Raw genomic sequence first — 21,967 nt, 5'->3', positions numbered from 1 at the left:
ATTAATTACCCAAGTGACTCTTGTCTGCATGGGGAAGTGAGATGGCAGCAGACTACAAATCAGCCTGAGAGAGAACAAGCTGGAATTACTGCCTGCTCTTTTTCTCCAGAAGCTTGCAAATATTACCGGCTAGTTTCTGCACTGCCAGTGAGTGGGAGACTTGTTGATTTTTATTACAAACAAATTATAGTTTTGACCCATAATGTTTGATATTTTTCTCTGGAGTTCTGAGTTTCGATTCATTCCACTGAACAGAGGAAAAACTTGGAAGCCCAAACAGGTTTCAAACTGACAGCTGTCAACTTGGAAACATCATGCCTGAACCTGCCGAATCAGGTGAGCTGAGATGCAAGTTTGAAGTGCAGGATCTTGACTTATCCTACGGGCTTCCAAGGTGGCTCAGTGGTAAAGAATCCACCTGCAATGCAGGAGATGTGGGTTTGATCCCTTGGTCGGGAAGATTTCCCTGGAGAAGGAAAGGGCAACCTACTCCATTATTCTTGCCTGGAAAATCCCATGGACAGAAGAGCCTGGCATGTTACAGCCCCTGGTGTTGCAAAAGAGTTGGGCATGACTTAGCAGCTAAAAAGCAACAACTAATAGGCAGAAACAGTCTTTTAGATATTACACGTGAACATAAGTGTAATCAAAATGAGAGGAAACAGAAATAACATTGCAGCATTGACACATGGTCAAAATAAAAGTAGAATTAGAATAAAAATAAAATAAACCCATTCCAAAGTACACCTGTGCAAAATATCTTGAGAGAGCATAATCTGACCTTCTCTTCAGTTCAGTTCAGTCGCTCAGGCATGTCTGACTCTTTGCGACCCCATGGACTGCATCTAGTCTGACCTTAGCTACATCTTTTTATGGGTAGATGACTTCGTATTAGAATCTTTGCATAAGATGGAGGGGTTGGTTCAACGGGGCAGCACTTCTCAGAGGAGTCATCATTTGGCACATCTGCTGAAGAACTGTGGGGAATAAGTCTGCCCTACTGGCCTCAGCAATCCACTGCATTAATAGAACATAAGTGCTTATGCAATGGCACTGGATCTGTGGCAGCTGTTTGTTCAATGTTTCATGCTTTTAGCCACATCTGCTCTAAATGACTGTTAATATTGCAGTGGCATCCACTAAGGATGGGCTCTGTCGGCTTTGCTGAAGATCAGCCTGACCCCAGCAACAATGGAAAAGCACTTCATCCTGAAGTACCATCTTTTAAAATACCCTTATCCTCTTAACCTGCAGGTTATATCATCATACTCTCTCCACCTTCAGCTTTCTTTTCCATGCCCCTCCCCAAGTAAAAACCCGTCAGTGAATCTCAAGGAGAAAAATTTCATTTATTTCTAGCACCCTGTCCAGCAATGTCAGATAACAGTTTATTCATCCCCCGGCCCCTGGATGACATTGAAGCATATCAACAGTGACAAAAGTATATTGAATAATTATCTTGAAATTAATACATTATCCCAAACTTAAATAAATGTCATCTGATCAATATATCTTGGAATGGAAAGGGAAGAGAATGTGAAGGGCATCGCTTCATTATTCATTAATTTTAGAGTAATGTAGGCAGATGAAATGGTTATTTCAGAGCACTGCTATTATACTCACTGGCATTTTAAATAACTCCCAATATTTAACAGTATATATTCCCTTGTTGAACAGCTTATAGGTGTTAACACTTTAGTTTCCAGATTCAGCTGTTCTGGAAAGTCAAGTGACAATATTCAAAAGCCATTACTTTTATTTCTCTCTTTAAAAAAATGCTTTCCCATTTTCACTGGTAGCTGTAGCATATACTCATCTTCAGTCCTGTGAACTAGTCTATTAATGTTGCAGTCTTTAAGCTCCTAATTGTTCCATTCATCATATTCCCCAGGACAAAATAAATAACTCAATTATATTTCTGTTCTCTACTATGTGAATGAGGTATATAGGCTAATACCTCCCAGAATTTATATAAACCTGGATAGGGAGTATTTGAAAGGAAATAAAACATATACCATGAGAAAGTCAGTATCTAGTGTCATTAGATGACTTATGACCAGAGGTGATGATGAATGTAAATATCCATTCATCAATATAAACATCCTGTTTTATTTTTTGTTATTCCAAGTTAGAAGTCACTGTATTTCCATATATGGTGATTATAATATGATATAACAATGGCACTGTGGTCTTATTTGAACAGGTTTACTACTTGTTCTCCCTCCCAATTCCCTAAATAAATTGCCATAAATCTCAGAAATATGACAATGTAAAGACAGTGTTTGTATTAACCATAAAATTATTTAATTACAGAATTCTTCATTTGCAATTAGTAAGAAAGGACATCAGTGGCCACAAAATCCACTGAAATAAAATGATCATCTGGGGAAGTTAGAGAAGAAGCCTCTTTCTGTTAAACTAGTGAGTTATTAATAGGTGATACAATCTGTAGAAAACAAACAAATCATTCAAAACCATATTTTAAAGAGAGTAGATTATACGTTTCTACTTATTGGTGCTCCAGCTCCCAAACAAATGTGGAAGTTCAAAGGAAAGGATTTTATTAATTAGGCTGCTTTGTGTTTTCTGCCTGGAATGAAGTCTGACTTATGCCAATTCTCAGGCAAATGCCCTGAGAGAGGCACTCAGTTTGTCGGTGATCACCGCGGATCCATGACATACCTTCTTGTTTTACAGGCCTGGGCATTTCACACAGAGAGTGGCCACCTGTGCTGGGACTCAGGGCAGTTTTATGACCTCAATACAGAGAAAGTAACACAATTTTTAAAACCTTAGTTGTTCTCTGACCTGATGGAAATGAATTCATGGCGCTGGGCTGATATACTTGTCTCATAGCTAGTAACATAATTGTAATATATTCTGGAATGCAGGTGAACATTTGATGCAATAGCTTGAGGATAATTGACAATATGTAAGTATTCCTGAAATCTTAAACCTTCAATCAAAAAAAATATATTTTAGTAGTTTTTCTTTCTTCCTAATCACAAGTGAAGAATTTTTTAGTTAAATAGTTCTATGGTTAATACTGAATTTAATCTTTTATTTATAGCCTTAATAATTTTTCTTATTGATCTAGAAACCATTATACTATGAAAATCTTTACTCCTATGCTTTCTATTTTGAATGATATTCCTTTTTTCTTCATACTTACCTATGTCAGCTCAAACACCCCTATGAAGCCCACATTATAACCATTCTCTATCATGAAACATTTCCTATTCTCTTCATTCCAGGTCGTTTTCATCCTTTGAACTCCTAAAGTGATATTTGTGAAAGCACTGTCCATGGATGGTCTGCATCAGAATCACCAATATTAAAATTAAAGCAAGTTTAAATTAACTCATTAAAATTTTAAAACCCAGACCATCCTCCAGAACCACTGAGTCAAAATTCAATAACCATTGAATGTACTTTATTTATCTGGCCTATGCTTTAATTATATGCTTCAATTATATATATATCTATTATAATTATTAATTATATAATTAATTGATTTAATTAAATACTAACCATATTTAATTAATTCTCTCTGAAGAATTTTCTTATATTTTTATTTCTTGCATTTTTATGTGAGTCCTCTATTCCTGGGATGTATTTTTTGTGTTATTTCTCCTACAAGGTTATTATTTATTTGAGTTGTGTCATGATTTATCTGTTTATATACACATATATATTTATCTATTATTTATCCTATTATTCTACTAGTGAAGGCCTCTCTGAAGTAGTGATGGGTCTGGATGAGTTTGCTCAGGCAACTAAAAGAAGGCCAATCATTCTGGAATGCAGTAAAGAGAGGACAAATCACATAGGGCTTTTTAAGCCCTCTTCGTGGTGCTGGAGCGACTATGAGGAGATACCCCATGTCCAAGGGCAGAGAAGCCCCAGCAAGATGTTAGGCACTTGAGTGGCAGCTGCACAGCTCTGGAGCGACTTTGAGGAGATACCCCATGTCCAAGGGCAAAGGATAAGGCCCAGCAAGATGGTAGGAGGGGCAAAATCACATTTAGAATCAAACCCCATACCTGCCACAGAAGCTCAGAGGGCTCAAACAAAACTTGTGCACACCAGGACCCAGAGACCCCACAGAGACTGAGACAGAACTGTGTTTGAGTGTCTCCTGTGGAGGTACGGGTCAGCAATGGACTGCTGCAGGGGCAGGGGCTCTGGGTGCACCAGACTTGGGTATGGCATAAGCCCTCTTGGAGGAGGTCACCATTAACCCCACCAGAGAGCTGCCAGAACTTACACAGGGCTGGGAAATAGACCCTTGGAGGGCTTAAACAGAACCTTGTGTGCGCCAGGACACAGGAGAAAGGAGCAGTGACCGCACAAGAGACTGAACCAGACATGCCCATTAGTTTCCAGGAATCTCTGGCAGAGGCAAGGAGAGGTAAGAAAGACTTCCTCAGTGATCAGTGCAAAGAAATAGAGGAAAACAATAGAATGGGAAAGACTAGAGATCTCTTAAAGAAAATTAGAAATACCAAGGAAAAATTTCATGCAAATATGAGCACAATAAAGGACAGATATGGTATGGACCTAACAGAAGCAGAAGATATTAAGAAGAGGTGGCAAGAATACACAGAAGAACTATACAAAAAAGATCTTCACTACCCAGATAATCACGATGGTATGATCACTCAAATAGAGCCAGACATCTTGGAATGTGAAGTCAAGTGGGCTTTAGGAAGCATCACTACGAACTTAGCCAGTTAGTTGAGAACCCCAGTTGAGCTATTTCAAATCTTAAAAGATGATGCTGTGAAAGTGCTGCACTCAGTATGCCCGGAAATTTGGAAAATTCAGCAGTGGCCACAGGACTGGAAAAGGTCAGTTTTCATTCCAATCCCAAAGAAAGGCAGTGCCAAAAAAAAAAAAAAAAAAAGGCAGTGCCAAAGAATGTTCAAACTACCGCATAATTGCACTCATCTCACATGCTGGTAAAGTAATGCTCAAACTTCTACAAGCCAGGCTTCAACAGGATGTGAATTATGAACTTCCAGATGTTCAAGGTGGATTTAGAAAAGGCAGAGGAACCAGAGATCAAATTGCCAACATCTGCTGGATCATCAAAAAAGCTAGAGAGTTCCAGAAAAACATCTATTTCTGCTTTATTGACTATGCCAAAGCCTTTGACTGTGTGGATCACCACAAACTATGGAAAATTCTGAAAGAGATGGGAATACCAGACCACCTAACCTGCCTCTTGAGAAATCTGTATGCAGGTCAGGAAGCAACAGTTAGAACTGGACATGGAACAACAGACTGGTTCCAAATAGGAAAAGGAGTATGTCAAGGCTGTACATTGTCACCCTGCTTGTTTAACTTATATGCAGAGTACATCATGAGAAACGCTGGGCTGGAAGGAGCATAAGATGGAATCAAGATTGCCAGGAGAAATATCAATAACCTCAGATATGCAGATGACACCACCCTTATGGCAGAAAGAGGAGGAACTTAAGAGCCTCTTGATGAAAGTGAAAGTGGAGAGTGAAAAAGTTGGCTTAAAGCTCAACATTCAGAAAACTAAGATCATGGCATCTGGTCCCATCACGTCATGGCAAATAGATGGGGAAACAGTGGAAACAGTGACAGACTATATTTTGGGGCTTCAAAATCACTGCAGATGGTGACTTCAGCCATGAAACTAACTTGGAAGGAAAGTTATGACCAACCTAGACAGCATTTTTAAAAGCAGAGACATTGCTTTGCCAACAAAGGTCTGTCTAGTCAAGGCTATGGTTTTTTCAGTAGTCATGTATGGATGTGAGAGTTGGACTATAAAGAAAGCTGAGCACTGCAGAATTGATGCTTTTGAACTGTAGTGTTGGAGAAGAGTACTGAGAGTCCCTTGGACTCCAAGGAGATCCAACCTGTCAATCCTAAAGGAAATCAGTCCTGAATATTCACTGGAAAGACTGATGTTGAAGCTGAAATGCCAATATTTTGGCCACCTGACAGGGAGAACTGACTCATTTGAAAAGACCCTGATGCTAGGAAAGACTGAGGGCAAGAGCAGAAGGGGACAGCAGAGGATGAGATGGTTGGATGGCATCACTGACTCTTTGGACATGAGTTTGAGTAAACTCTGGGAGTTGGTGATGGACAGTGAGGCCTGGCATGCTGCAGTCCATGGGGTCACAAAGAGTCAGATACGACTGAGCAACTGAACTGAACTGAACTGAAAGAAGTCTGAATTTTATTCCTAACATATGGGGCTAACATGGCTAAGTGAAAGTTGCTCAGTCGTGTCCGACTCTTTGCAACACAATGGACTACATAGTCCATGGAATTGTCCAGGCCAGAAGAGTGGAGTGGGTAGCCTTTCCCTTCTCCAGAGGATCTTCCCAACCCAGGGATTGAACCCAGGTATCCCACATTGCAGGCAGATTTTTCACCAGCTGAGCCACAAGGGAAACCCAAGAATACTGGAGTGGGTAGCCTATCTTTTCTCCATCAGAACTTCCCAACCCAGGATTTGAACTGGGGTCTCCTGCATTGCAGGGTGATTCTTTACCAACTGAGCTATCAGGGAAGCCCTATGGGGAGCCACTGGCAAAAGAGTGGCATGATTTCATTTGCAATTCTAATTGATTAATAAAGCTTCTCTATGCAGTGCAGACTGGGACAGAACAAAAGTAGGGCAGGGACAACTGTGAGGAGGCTACGAGATAAGTCTAGGTAAGTGGTGATGGTTCAATTGAGTTCAGTCACACAGTCATGTCTGACTCTTTGTGACCCCATGGACTGCAGCAGGCCAGACTTCCCTGTCCATCACCAGCTCCCGGAGCTTGCTCAAACTCATGTCCATCGAGTCAGTGATACCATCCAACCATCTCATGCTCTGTTGTCCCCTTCTCCTCCTGCCTTCAATCTTTCCCATCATCCGGGTCTTTTCCAGTAAGTCAGTTCTTCCCATCAGGTGGCCAAAGGATTGGAGTTTCAGCTTCAACATCAGTCCTTCCAGTGAATATTCAGGACTGATTTCCTTTAGGATGGACTGGTTTGATCTCCTTGTAGTCCAAGAGACTCTCAAGAGTCTTCTCCAACACCACAGTTCAAAAGCATCAATTCTTCAGCACTCAGCTTTCTTTATGGTCCAACTCTCACATCTATACATGACTACTGGAAAAACCATAGCCTTGCCTAGATGGACCTTTGTTGGCAAAGTAATGTCTCTTCTTTCTAATATGCCATCTAGGTTGGTCATAGCTTTTCTTCCAAGGAGCAAGTGTCTTTTAATTTTATGGCTGCAGTCAGCATCTGCAGTGATTTTGGTGCCCAAAAAAGAAAGTCAGCCACAGTTTCCACTGTTTCCCCATCTATTTGCCATGAAGTGATGCCATGATCTTAGTTTTTTGAATGTTGAGTTTTAAGTCAGCCTTTTTACTCTCTTTAATCTTTATCAAGAGACTCTTTAGTTCCTCTTGGCTTTGTGACATAAGCATGGTGTCCTCTGCATATCTGAGTTTATTGATGTTTCTCCTGACAATCTTGATTCCAGCTTGTGCTTCATTCAGTCTGGCATTTTGCATGATGTACTCTGCATATAAGTTAAATAAGCAGGGTGACAATATATAGCCTTGATGTACTCCTTTCCCAATTTGGAACCAGTCTGTTGTTCCATGTCTGGTTCTGCCTGTTGCTTCTTGACCTGCATACAGATTTCTCAGGAGGCAGGTGAAGTGGTCTGGTATTCCCATCTCTTGAAGAATTTTTTGTGGCTTAGACTAAAGTAAGGGTAAGGATGAAATCATATGGATTCAAAGTGTAGTTCATTCATTAGTAAGCTGGCAAATTGACAGACATTTTCAGCTGAGAGATTGGTTGTGGGTTGAAAAAATGGAAAAGGATAGCTGATATAATTTTGGTCACTAAATATGTAAACACACTATTTCAATGCAGAGCCATAATTGCTGCTAAGTTGATGTATACATAGTTTAATGACTGTATAGGGAAAGATGTATCTAAGGATTCCTGAAAGAGTCAAGAATGTTATACAAGGGACTTGAAGGATGAACACAGTTATGTGCTGGGTAGAGATGAAGAGAACTAAACTTGTTGAACTTAACATTAACTGGTTGAACTTCTGCCCTCGCTCCTCACATTTGCTCATTTCCCTGTATTTCTTACTTTAAGTAATAATATTGCCACAACTTAATCTCCAAAGTTATGTCCTGTATCCCACTGTCTACATACACAATAAATCTAGAGTGAATGTTACTTGATATTGCAAAAACATTAGCTGCATTACCTTCAAAATAAGGAAATGATAAGGACCACTATTACTACTTGTATTCAATATTCTCTTGAGGTTTTATTTAACAAAGTAAGGTGAAAAAATAAAATTAAGATATAGGATTAGATGTAAAGACATTTATGTTTTATTTTCAGAGGATATTGTTATATAGAAATATCCAAAGAATCTAAACACAAATTTTTGGAAAGAAGAGGAGTTATTAATGTGACTTACAAATACACCAGTAACAAAGAGAAAATATAATGAGAAAGAAAGCATTCACAATAGAATAAAATGTTTAAGGTCGCTGGGGGTGCAATCTGAAATAACTATTGTTATGGGTCACTTAAGAATAGCTATGTCAGAAGAGACATATTTTAACAGTAATGACTTTATAAATAAAAATAATATAGTTCTAACCACAACATTTGAAAAAGCCCAACTTTGGAAGTCCAAGCTCTGAGCAGTTGCCCCAAATATAATTTAAAAAGAATTCTGGGATTATGTTAATCAACAGCATCATTTATGAACTCTATTCATTGTATCATTTTTAGAAAACTGTTGCAAGAAATAAGTTGAAATGAGAAATACAAAATCTACTAGAGTATTTCATAATACAGTTATTGTATAAGGTGTTTAAAAAATAATAGAATATACATATCCTCTTGTAATAAAACAGGGAGACATCATGAACTTTTTTAGCTCACAGAGATTTGCTGATTACCTTGTGGTAAAGGATGAATTCTTGGCTATGGAGAAAGCATCTAGAAAACTGATATTTGGAAATATTCCCATTATTAAGGAATATTTTTAGCCCAAAATAAATAAACTTATATAAGATTTTCAAATTGGAGCATGCTAAATAGTCCAAACGGCTTCCCAAATGGCACTAGTGGTAAAGAATCCGCTTGCCAATGCACAGGACACAGGAGATTCAGGTTTAATCCCTGGGTCAGGAAGATTCCCTGGAGTAGGAAATGGCAACAGACTCCAGTATTCTTGTCTGGGAAATCCATAGACAGAGGAGCCTGGAGGGCTACAGTTCACGAGGTCACAAAGAGTCATACACGCTTAAGAGACTGAGCACACGCAAACACACACACAAATACTCAAAAGTAAAATTTTCACTGGAGTGAAGCAATTTGCTAAAATTAGAGGAACACCACTTATTAATTTGCAAAGAAAACTGATTGACATCAGGGAAGATGGAAAAGTATAAGTCAAATTTTAAGAAAAATAGTTTTTCTTAACTGGGGGGGTTGGGATTTTTAACTGAATATTATGATTTATTAATCACAGTCAAAAATGTCTCATTTGTCTCATAATATTTGCACAAAGTATCTTTTCAATATGGCAGATATCATAACCCTGTATTAAAGTAAATTGTGTACTCAGTTGTGTCTGACTCTGTGTGACCGCATGAACTGTAGCCTGCCAGGCTCCTCTGTCCATGGGACTTTTAGGCAAGAATACTGAAGTGGGTTGCCATTTCCTCTTCCAGGGGATCTTTGTGACCCAGGGATTGAAACCCTGTCTCTGAATCTCCTGCATTGCAGATTCTTTACCACTAGCGCCACCTGGGAAGCCCTATTAATAAGGGTACATGGTTAGAAAAGTGGAAAAGACATTGCAAAAAATAATAGAGCAGAAGAGAATAGAAATACTTGCAACAGGAGAGCAAATGGAGCACAGTCTGAAATGCTCTGCCTGTCACACCTACTTGATACTTAAAATACAGGATGGTGGAAGATGATGGGCAAGACTCTGGGTCTTCACAAGAGGTTACTTGTTTCCTAAAATGCTTTATATTTATAATTCCTATTAATTAGAGTATGACTACAAGGATCAATTTCCCATTATAACCAAGACAATATTGCTGGCAGAACAGAGGGAGATTTTGTGGACCATCTAACATTTCCCTCCTCCTTGGCTTTAGGTCTATCTCAGATTAAAACTATTTCAAGACAGTTCAGTTCAGTTCAGTTCAGTCGCTCAGTCGTGTCTGACTCTTTGCGACCCCATGAATCGCAGCACACCAGGCCTCCCTGTCCGTCACCAACTTCCGGAGTTCACCCAGATTCATGTCCATTGAGTCAATGATGCCATCCAGCCATCTCATCCTCTGTCATCCCCTTCTCCTCCTGCCCCCAATCCCTCCCAGCATCAGAGTCTTTTCCAATGAGTCAACTCTTCACATGAGGTGGCCAAAGTACTGGAGTTTCAGCTTTAGCATCATTCCTTCCAAAGAAATCCCAGGGCTGATCTCCTTCAGAATGGACTGGTTGGATCTCCTTGCAGTCCAAGGGACTCTCAAGAGTCTTCTCCAACACCACAGTTCAAAAGCATCAATTCTTCGGTGCTCAGCCTTCTTCACAGTCCAACTCTCACATCCATACATGACCACTGGAAAAACCATAGCCTTGACTAGACGGACCTTTGTTGGCAAAGTAATGTCTCTGCTTTTGAATATGCTATCTAGGTTGGTCATAACTTTCCTTCCAAAGAGTAAGCATCTTTTAATTTCATGGCTGCAGTCACCATCTGCAGTGATTTTGGAGCCCAAAAACATAAAGTCTGACACTGTTTCCACTGTTTCCCCATCTATTTCCCATGAAGTGATGGGACCAGATGCCATGATCTTTGTTTTCTGAATGTTGAGCTTTAAGCCAACTTTTCACTCTCCACTTTCACTTTCATCAGGAGGCTTTTGAGTTCCTCTTCACTCTCTGCCATAAGGGTGGTGTCATCTGCATATCTGAGGTTATTGATATTTTTCCTGGAAATCTTGATTCCAGCTTGTGTTTCTTCCAGTCCAGCGTTTCTCATGATGTACTCTGCATATAAGTTAAATAAGCAAGGTGACAATATACAGTCTTGATGTATTCCTTTTCCTTTTTGGAACCAGTCTGTTGTTCCATGTCCAGTTCTAACTGTTGCTTCCTGACCTGCATACAAATTTCTCAAGAGGCAGGTCAGGTGGTCTGGTATTCCCATCTCTTTCAGAATTTTCCACAGTTTATTGTGATCCACACAGTCGATGGCTTTGGCGTAGTCAATAAAGCAGAAATAGATGTTTTTCTGGAGCTCTCTTGCTTTTTCCATGATCCAGTGGATGTTGGCAGTTTGATCTCTGGTTCCTCTGCCTTTTCTAAAACCAGCTTGAACATCAGGAAGTTCACGGTTCACATATTGCTGAAGCCTGGCTTGGAGAATTTTGATCATTACTTTACTAGCATGTGAGATGAATGCAATTGTGCAGTAGTTTGAGCATTTCAAGACAGAGGTGTCCACAAAAATTGCATACTTTCAAAATCACAATAACCCCAATCCTTATTTTTCTTTTTCCAATCTTACCTTTTCTCCCCAATCATATGATAGTATGGGGAAAGAGGAAAAATTCTTTTAGTAGATATTTTAAATAGGCCAGGGAGGTGGGAGGGGGGATTCAGGATGGGGAACACGTGTACACCCGTGGCGGATTCATGTTGATGTATGGCAAAACCAATACAATATTGTAAAGTAATTAGCCTCCAATTAAATAAATAAATTTAAATTAAAAAAAGGAAAAATAATAATAAATAAATACATAGGCCATAACTGAACATCAATGCAATTCTAAACCACATATCAAAATTCCCAGACATGTGGTCTCCATCTTTTGCAAATCTATTTTTGTTCCTGGGAGAAATATATTTGAGTCCCAGAACTGTTTGTTTAGCAGAGATATTCTATTGCAATTAGCTGAGAATGGAAGAAACAAAGGGAAGTCAGTTGTAGCTGTCTGGTCATTTGAAATCATCTGGCATTAACTGTTAATGGAAGAGTTTAGAAACTTTTCTTTCCTCAGACCTTCTTATAATTAATATGATTATTAATATTATACTTTACAGAGAGAAATCGATAAATCACTGAAAAAGAAGGGTACAGTTTAAGATGCGTGGGAAATTTAGTTCTCTTTAGCTCCAAAACATCTAAACGTACAACCTCAGACAGTCTGTATATACTTCTGTATGCCTGCAGAGAGAAGTAGTGTAGTGGGTTCACAGCAAAAGTCGGGAAAATATTCTTTTCAAATGGAAGAATCAGCTCTTTGAAACAGCATTTGCAGCCTCCACAGAAGACTGCTGTAGGGTGTGTAAGAAGGCATTATATTTTACAGAGCTGTGCATCCGCCTATGCACTATCTCCTCTTAGCCAGTTGCCCGAGTGTGGAACATCTGTGTTTATTTTGCATGACAAAGTTGTTCCTTGGCTTTGCCAAAATGAGCTTTGATGTGGGACTCTGGGTTTGTGGATTTTCCGTAGGGTAGAGATAAAGCTCAAGTGGCAGGACATTGTTTTTGTATATAATGCATATTACATGAAGTCATCCATATTTAATGACAAATGTGCTATATTTTTAATCTTTATAGCTTTAATGTGTGTAAGAGGTTTTAATAATTGGTGCTGGGATAGTGGTAACTTCCCAGAAATGCTCAGCACAACTGCTGTGGTTCTCAGCCCACAGTGTGCACAGGTTGTAAATTATAAAACTTGATTAGTGATAGACTTGGCAATATCTCTTGTACTTCTGAAGATGCCAATCTGTAACATCATGGGTACAAAATATTTCCATTCACACTTTTAATATTCACTTTAATAGCCTATATGAAAAACCCCAGAAGAAAAATGATGAGTTATTTGGGGAAATAAAATTGTTCTCCTAAAGAACTTCTTAAATTTCTAATCTTATTGGCAGGGATGCTTAGAATTCTATATGCAAAATCTAGACAGGTTCACTTCAGTGATTATCCATTTAAGATTCTAAAATGTCTGCTTATGTTAGCAGAGTTTTAATATTATAGACGTAAGTTCTATAATGTTCCTTAAAAAGACTGCTTTGTGAGGAAATCACTAATGGGTTGCCATTAGAAATTCAGGGACTTAACAATCTTAATAACTTTTATTTTCAACTGTATCAATTTTTTATTGCTTGAACTTTTCTTGTACTGGTTTTGCCTGAATTATCTGCTCCAGTGAGCATTTACTCAGTGTTTACTTCAGGCAATAAGGAATATCCTTGATGACCCTAGACCCCATCCTTCCACCAAAAACAGAATGACTATTACCCATTCCCATTCTTATACCCATCACAGCAGAAGACTGAGCATTTACTCTCTGCTGAAGCAAAGGGACCCTGGACTTAATAACACTCAGCTCAGCTGAGGGTGGAGTTTTCAACAGTGAAAATATAGACTTATGTGAAAGTCTATGTATAAGTAAGACTCCTCTAATTCTACTCCAATGTCTCAAAGAACACCAAATTACCAAAACAATCTTGAGAAAGAAACGCATACCTGGGGGCCTCATACATCTTGCTTTCAAAACATATTATGAAGCTACAGTAATTGAAACAGTATGGCACTGACATAAAGCCTGACATATAGACCAATGAAGCAGAATAAAGAGCCCTGAAATGAACCCTCATGTATTTGGCCAAAAGATCTTTGGCAAGGGTGCCAAGGCTACACAATGCATAAAGGATAATTTGTTTAACAGAGGATGCTGGGAAAGCTAGAAAACCACCTGCAAATGAATGAAATTGGACCCTTACCTCATGTTGTATGCAAAAATTAACTTAAAATGGTTTAAATCTCGAAATGTAATAATACCTGAAACTTTAAAATCCTAGAAGAAACATAGAGCAAAATCTCATGACATTGGATTTGGCAACAATTTCTTAAATAGGATACCAAAAGCACAGTCAATAACAAATTGGTTTTGGTTATACCTCATACTCACTGAGTATGTCCATAAAGCAGAAAAAAAATGAGGGAATGAAAGTAAATTAAGGGGACAGAATTATTCAGATTAAATCATTAGTCCCTACATAGCCAATATACCTTGCATGAGAAGATAGAAACATAATTCACAGAAAAATTAAAAATATTTAACCTCACCAATAAATACTAATGGAGAATAACATTAGTTAACATTAGGAAAACTAACAACATTAGGATAATAATAATTTTCCTAATAACATTAGGAAAACAACACCCTCTGGTCTTGCTTCCAACCATGCAAGTGTGATTGATGGCGTCTTCATGAGCTCCAGAGGTCACAGCATGCTCCCCCGGACTCTCACGGCCCCCCGGATGATTTCTGAGGGAGACCTGGGAGGCATTGCGCAGATTACCTCCTCACTCTTCCTGGGCAGAGGCAGCGTAGCCTCCAACCGGCACCTCCTCCAGGCTCGCGGCATCACCTGCATTGTGAACGCTACCATCGAGATGTCCAATTTCAACTGGCCCCAGTTTGAATATGTTAAAGTGCCTCTGGCTGACATGCCTCACGCCCCCATTGGACTGTACTTTGACGCCGTGGCCGACAAGATCCACAGCGTGAGCCGGAAACACGGGGCCACCCTGGTGCACTGTGCCGCGGGGGTCAGCCGCTCGGCCACGCTCTGCATCGCATACCTGATGAAATTCCACAGCGTGTGCCTGCTGGAGGCCTACAACTGGGTGAAAGCCCGGAGGCCCGTCATCAGGCCCAACGTCGGCTTCTGGAGGCAGCTGATAGACGACGAGCGCCAGCTTTTTGGGAAGTCGACAGTTAAAATGGTATAGACACTGTACGGCATAGTGCCAGACGTTTACGAGAAGGAGTCCCGACACCTGATGCCTTACTGGGGGATCTGAGCCACCAGAGCCCGCAGCAGCAGCCCCTGGAGCAGTACCAGCATCTGCTACACGCTGTCTGCTCCCCTCCTCACCTTTCTTTCCAAATGGTGGACAAATGCTCCTCCCTGAAGTGCTTTTTTTTTTTTTTTTTTTTTTACACTGGGTGCTCATGTTTCAAAATCTCTCAAAATTCTACATAAAACTGGCAAAGAAAAGAAATCATAATATTTAATTCTGGCAAGAGTACACTGAGATATAGCTATCAAACAATCAGTTCAGTTCAGTTCAGTCGCTCAGTCATGTCTGACTCTTTGCAACACCATGAACTGCAGCACACCAGGCTTCCCTGGACATCACCAACTCCCAGAGTATACCCAAATTCATGTCCACTGAGTTGGTGATGCCATCCAACCATCTCATCCTCTGTCATCTTTTTCTCCTCCTGCCCTCAATCTTTCCCACTATCAGGATCTTTTTAAATGAGTCAGCTCTTCACATCAGGTGGCCAAAGTATTGAAGTTTCAGATTCAACATCAGTCCTTCCAAAGAACACCCAGGACTGATCTCCTTTAGGATGGATTGGTTTGATCTCCTTGCAGTCCAAGGGACTCTCAAGAGTCTTCTCCAACAACACAGTTCAAAAGCATTGATTTTTCGGTGCTCAGCTTTCTTTATAGTTCAACTCTCACATCCATACATGACCACTGGAAAAACCATAGCCTTGACTAGATGGACCTTTGTTGACAAGTAATGTCTCTTCTTTTTAATATGCTGTCTAGTTTGATCATAACTTTCCTTCCCTTCCAAGGAGTAAGCGGCTTTTAATTGCATGGCTGCAGTCACCATCTGCAGTGATTTTGGAGCCCAGAAAAATCAAGTCTGACACTGTTTCCACTGTTTCCCCATCTATTTGCCCTGAAGTGATGGGACATGAAGCCATGATCTTAATTTTCTGAATGTTGAGCTTTAAGCCAACTTTTTCACTCTCCACTTTCACTTTCATCAAGAGGCTCTTTAGTTCCTCTTCACTTTCTGTCATAAGGATGGTGTCATCTGAATATCTGAGGTTATTGATATTTCTCCCGGCAATCTTGATTCCAGCTTGTGCTTCTTCCAGCCCAGCATTTCTCATGATGTACTCTGCATATAAGTTAAATAAGCAGGGTGACAATATACAGCCTTGACGTATTTCTTTTCCTATTTGGAAACAGTCTGTTGTTCCATGTCCATTTCTAACTGTTGCTTCTTGACCTGCATACAGATTTCTCAAGAGGCAGGTCAGGTGGTCTGGTATTCCCATCTCTTTCAGAATTTTCCAGAGTTTATTGTGATCCACACAGTCGATGGCTTTGGCGTAATCAATAAAGCAGAAATAGATGTTTTTCTGGAACTCTTTTGCTTTTTCGATGATCCAGTGGATGTTGGCAATTTGATCTCTGTGTTCCTCTGCGTTTTCTAAAACCAGCTCGAACATCTGAAAGTTCACGGTTCACATATTGCTGAAGCCGGGCTTGGAAAATTTTCAGCATTACTCTACTCGTGTATGATATGAGTGCAATTGTGCAGTAGTTTGAACATTCTTTGGCATTGCCTTTCTTTGGGATTGGAATGAAAACTGAAAACTGACCTTTTCCAGTCTGGTGGCCACGGCTGAGTTTTCCAAATTTGCTGGCATACTGAGTGCAGCACTTTCACAGCATCATCTTTTAACATTTAAAATAGCTCAACTGAAATTCCATCACCTCCACTAGCTTTGTTCGTAGTGATGCTTCCTAAGCTGCACTTGACCTCACATTCCAGGATGTCTGGCTCTATGTGAGTGATCACACCATTGTGATTATCTGGATTGTGAAGATCTTTTTTGTACAGTTCTTCTCTGTATTCTGTATGCCACCTCTTTTTACTATCTTCTGCTTCTGTTAGGTCTAAACCATTTCTGTCCTTTATTGACCCCATCTTTGCATGAAATATTCCCATGGTATCTCTATTCTTGAAGAGATCTCTAGTCTTTCCCATTCTATTGTTTTCCCCTATTTCTTTGCATTGATCACTGAGAAAGGCTTTCTTATCTCTCCTTCCTATTTTTTGGAACTCTGCATTCAAATGGGTATATCTTTCCTTTTTCCTTGCTTTTCCCTTCTCTTCTTTTCACAGCTATTTGTTAAGTCCTCCTCAGACAGCCATTTTGCTTTTTTGCATTTCTTTTTTCTTGGGATGGTCTTGATCCCTGTCTCCTGTACAATGTCATGAACCTCTGTCCATAGTTCATCAGGTACTCTGTCTATCATATCTAGTCCCTTAAATCTATTTCTCAGAATGAACCAGGGCCAAGACTAATAGAGTTTTGCCAAGAGGATGCACTGGTCATAGCAAACACCCTCTTCCAGCAACACAAGAGAAGACTCTACACATGAACATCACCAGATGGCATTGGATGATTATTGGTACATTCTTTTTGGAAAATCACTTTAGAAATGTACATTTGGGAGTGCTTTTGTGTAGCACAGCTAGAGTAGATACTAGATCAAATTTTCAATTCAGGAAAATTTATCTTTGTAGTTGAGTCTCTACCTTTATCTTGAGGAAATTTCTTCTTTCAATCACTAACAAACTGTTCACTTTCCTCATGATCTCACTAATCTTGTTTTCTCTTCTAGATCTCAATTTCAGAAATCCTTTTGGACTTAAGGAGTTTCTTAATAATTAATACTTTAGAGTAAACATACATTCAATAATATTAGTTTAAATGTGATTTCATTTTTATGCATTAAAATTAAATAGAAAGTGTTAGCATTTGAATGATAGAAATTAGATTAGTATTTTGGGGATAAAGAGCTGCATATTCATCCTATTCCTAGTGTTGGACCTAAATATAGAGACAGATTTTTCCAATGCAGCATTCTTCCTGTGTGGATGTAAGTGTATTTGTGCATTCCAGCTGGTTAAGAGTCAAGTGTAAAATAAAATGAGTCTCTACAATCCTTAAGTTAATGTAAACCATTTCACTTAAATCTCAAAACCATAAGCTTAGTGAAAAGCATGTCCCTAAGGCAACATTCCCTAAATTGTGCTTCCTAGGACGACAACAACAAACTGATATTAAATGTTTCATGGAGAAAATAATTGAATTAAATTTGGGGGAGAGAAATGAACTGATTATAAGCAAATAAAATGAAAGATGTTTATTATATTTCATAAAATGAGGGTGAGACAGGAGAGTGAAAAAGCTGGCTTGAAACTCAGTATTAAAAAAGCTAAGATCATGGCATCTGGTCCCATCACTTCAGGACAAATAAGACGGGAAAAAGTGGAAACAGTGATGGATTTTATTTTGTTGGCTTTGAAAATCACTGTGGATAGTGATTGCAGCCATGAAATTCAAATACTCTTGCTCCTTAGAAGGAACGCTATGACAAACCTAGACAGCATATTAAAAAGCAGAGACATCACTTTGCCAACAAAGGTCTGTTTAGTCAAAGCTATGGTTTTCCTTCATCAGGTAATGGATGTGAGAGTTGGACCATAAAGAAGGCTGAGCACCAAAGAACTGATGCTTTCAAATTGTGGTGCAGGAGAAGATCCTTGAGAGTCCCATGGACTTCAAGGAGATCAAACCAGTCAATCCTAATAGTCACTGGAAGGACTGATGCTGAAGCTGAAGCTCCAATACTTTGGTCACCTGAGGCAAAGAGCTGACTCATTGGAAAAGACCCTGATGCTGGGAAAGATTGAATGCAAAAGAAGGGGACAGCAGAGGATGAAATGGTTAGATAGCTTCACTTACTCAATGGAAATGAATTTGAGCAAACTCCAGAAGACAGTGGTGGACAATGAAGTCTGGTGTCCTGCAGTCCATGGGGTTGCAAAGAGTCAGACACAAGTTAGCAACTGAACAATAAGAAAAACAAGACACAATGGAATATTTTATGTACTAATATGCATTGTGAAGCTTTCAGAAATTAAAAAAATGAAATTTTTATGAAGAAATTTATAGAATTTTTTAAGAAAAATATTTTCCGTTGAAGGCAGGTTAGGTGATACTTCTTCGTAAACCTCTTTTCAAGTGGATTCACCCGGGCCATGATACTCTCTTACTTTTTCAAGACAGTGATTTAAGAGCTTCTGCTTTCCTTCTCTTATTTCACAAAGAGACAAATTAGTAAAATAATTTCATAGACCACCACTGACAGGTAAGAAACTTCTGAGGTAGAATTAAAACAAAGTTTCCTACCTTTTAAAATGTCCTTGCATTTGACAGTTTAGATTCTCTCTTTGGTTTTTCGTTTTCTTGGAATCTCTGAGGAATTCCCTTCTCACAAGAAACTTCATAGGCAGTGGTAATGATTTGTGAATGGAAAGAGATTTATAAGGAAATGAGTTGAGACAATGCTTTAAAAATTCATTCTTAGGATACTTTTCAAGACAGAGGAACTTCCTGATAACCGTCTGAGATTCAACATAGTGGCTTCTGACAAGCAATAGAACATTAGAAACATAATTAAGCTTTTAAACTTTGAGTAGGTTGCATTGTCCAATTATTTCCCCTGACATTTCAAACTCACACACCATTGAACAAACACAAATCCAAATGCTCAAAACAAATATGTGAGAGTGAATGAAGCAGATGAGACAGGGAACATTCCTTACTCAGAGGTAAATCGAAGAGCTGCTTATGAAGCCATGAGAATTCAACAGAATAGAAATTTGAAATGTCAAGTAGACATGCCTAGAAACACAAATGAAATGATGAGACTAGAGTGTCTGTGAGGATTCTACTATGAAGCGGGATCTCAATGAAAAGTTAAAGAATGAAAAAAAAATTTTAATGAACATTATAGAAAGTGTAAGAAAAGTGAGGCAACTTTTCTTTCCCCATTTGGAAGCTCTGTTTACTACACAGGAAGCTACTGTGAAGTTGATTAATAGTGCCCTCTCTCTCTCTCTTTAGTCGCTAAGTTGTGTCCGACTCTTGCAGCCCCATGGACTGTAGCCTGCCAGGCTCCTCTGTCCATGAGATTCTCCAGGCAAGAATACTGGAGTGGATTGCCATTTCCTTCTCCAGGGGATCTTCCCGACCCAGGAATCGAATCCAGCTCTCCTGCATTGCAGGCAGATTCTTTACCAACTGAGCTATGAGGGATGCCCTGCTGCTGCTGAGTCGCTTCAGTCGTGTCTGACTCTGTGCGACCCCATAGACGGCAGCCCACCAGGCTCCCCCTTCCCTGGGATTCTCCAGGCAAGAACACTGGAGTGGGTTGCCATTTCTTTCTCCAATGCATGAAAGGGAAAAGTGAAAGTGAAGTCGCTCAGTCGTGTCCAACTCAGCGACCCCATGGACTGCAGCCTACCAGGCTCCTCCGTCCATGGGATTTTCCAGGCAAGAGTACTGGAGTGGGTCGCCATTACCTTCTCTGAGGGATGCCCTACCCATTTTTAAATCTCTGGTTCTGACGTGTTAACCAGAATAAACTAAGTTCTCAATGCACCTTGGGGGAGGGGGTGCAAATTAACCAACCATGGGGAGTAGTATAAAAGAAGTGGAAGGAATCATTTAATCTCTTTAATCACAGACCTAAAGCTATCATTGAGGCATCTGTGTCCATGTAATGAATAATAATAATATGTATTCTACAATTGATTTGAGGGAAAAAAAATAAACAGAGCAAATTCACAAAACTTGAAGAACAGGAGAGAGAGGGAGGGGATAAAAGGGTTTCTAAGAGTGTTAACTTATTCCTATTTGACAGTGGGTATTTACAAGACACAACCTCATTTCTGAGAGTGATAGATTAGGAAATACAAGTTTTAACAGTATTATTTGTTATAAAAAACAGAAACATTATTTTGCCAACAAAGGTCCATATAGTCAAAGCTATGGTTTTTCCAGTAGTCATGTATGGATGTAAGAGTTGGACCATCAAGAAAGCTGAGTGCTGAAGAATTGATGCTTTTGAATTATGGTATTGGAGAAGATTCTTGAGAGTCCTGTGGACAGCAAGGAGATCAAACCAGACAATCCTAAAGGAATTCAATCCTGAATATTCATTGGGAGGACTGATGCTGAAACTGAAGCTCCAATACTTTGGCCATCTGATACGAAGCACCAACTCATTGAAAAAGACTCTGATGCTGGGAAAGATTGAAAGTGGTAGCAGAAGGGGACAACGGAGGACCAAATGGTTGGATGGCATCACTGACTCAGTGGATATGAGTTTGAGCAAGCTCCGGGAGCTGCTGAAGGCCAGGGAAGCCTGGTGTGCTACAGTCCCTGGGGTTGCAGCAAGTCAGACACAACTGAGTGACTGAACAACATTTGTTATAAAAGGTGCCACTCTTAGAATTAAAAAAGAGTTATACCTTTCCCTATTTATTCAAAGCAACTAAGCATACAGAATAAATTAGAGAAACAAACTCTTCAGAGGAGGATACATAATGAAAAGGTCTAAAAATTATATGCAACAGATTGCATATTATTGAAATTGCTTAAGGCATAAGTACACTGCAGCCCTATTTACAATAGCCAGGACATGGAAGCAGCCTAGATGTCCATCGACAGATGAGTAGACAAAGAAGTTGTGGTATTAATACATATATACAATGGAATTTTACTCAGCTATAAAAAGGAACAAATTTGAGTCAGCTCTAGTGAGGTGGATGAAACTAGAGCCTGTTATACAGAGAGAAGTAAGTCAGAAAGAGAAAACCAAATATTGCATATTAATGCATATATCTGGAATCTTGGAAGATGGTACTGATGAACCTATTTGTAGGTCACCAATAGAGATGCAGACATAAGAGCAGATTTGTGGACACAGTGGAGGAAGGGGAGAGGGGGGCAGATTGAGAGAATAGCACTGAAACATACATATACATTACCATATGTAAAATAGATAGCCAGCTGGAATTTGCTGAATGACACAGGGACTGTACCCAGTGTCCTGTGACAACCTAGAGTAATGGGATGGGGTGGGAGGTGGAATGGAGGCTCATTAGGGAGGGAACATATATATTCCTATGGCTGATTCATGTTTATGTATGACAGAAA

The 21,967-nt window shown here is 39.5% G+C and overlaps 1 protein-coding gene across 1 annotated transcript; it reads left to right on the top strand.

Moving 5' to 3' along the window:
* The first annotated feature begins 14,343 nt into the window (after nt 1-14,343).
* On the top strand, nt 14,344-15,145 carry LOC102408484 (dual specificity protein phosphatase 14-like). The gene has a single exon (XM_044946354.1). The coding sequence runs from the start codon at nt 14,344-14,346 to the stop codon at nt 14,866-14,868; it is 525 nt and encodes a 174-aa protein (XP_044802289.1). The 3' UTR covers nt 14,869-15,145.
* Nucleotides 15,146-21,967: the final 6,822 nt, after the last annotated feature.

This window comes from Bubalus bubalis, chromosome 7 (genome assembly GCF_019923935.1).
Source record: "Bubalus bubalis isolate 160015118507 breed Murrah chromosome 7, NDDB_SH_1, whole genome shotgun sequence".
Classification (NCBI taxonomy): domain Eukaryota; kingdom Metazoa; phylum Chordata; class Mammalia; order Artiodactyla; family Bovidae; genus Bubalus; species Bubalus bubalis.
This window is presented reverse-complemented; position numbering and strand designations above follow the sequence as displayed.

Bases quoted from the DNA above. Each gene is read 5' to 3' on its own strand.
- LOC102408484 (XM_044946354.1), top strand. From the start codon at position 14,344: ATGAGCTCCAGAGGTCACAGCATGCTCCCCCGGACTCTCACGGCCCCC.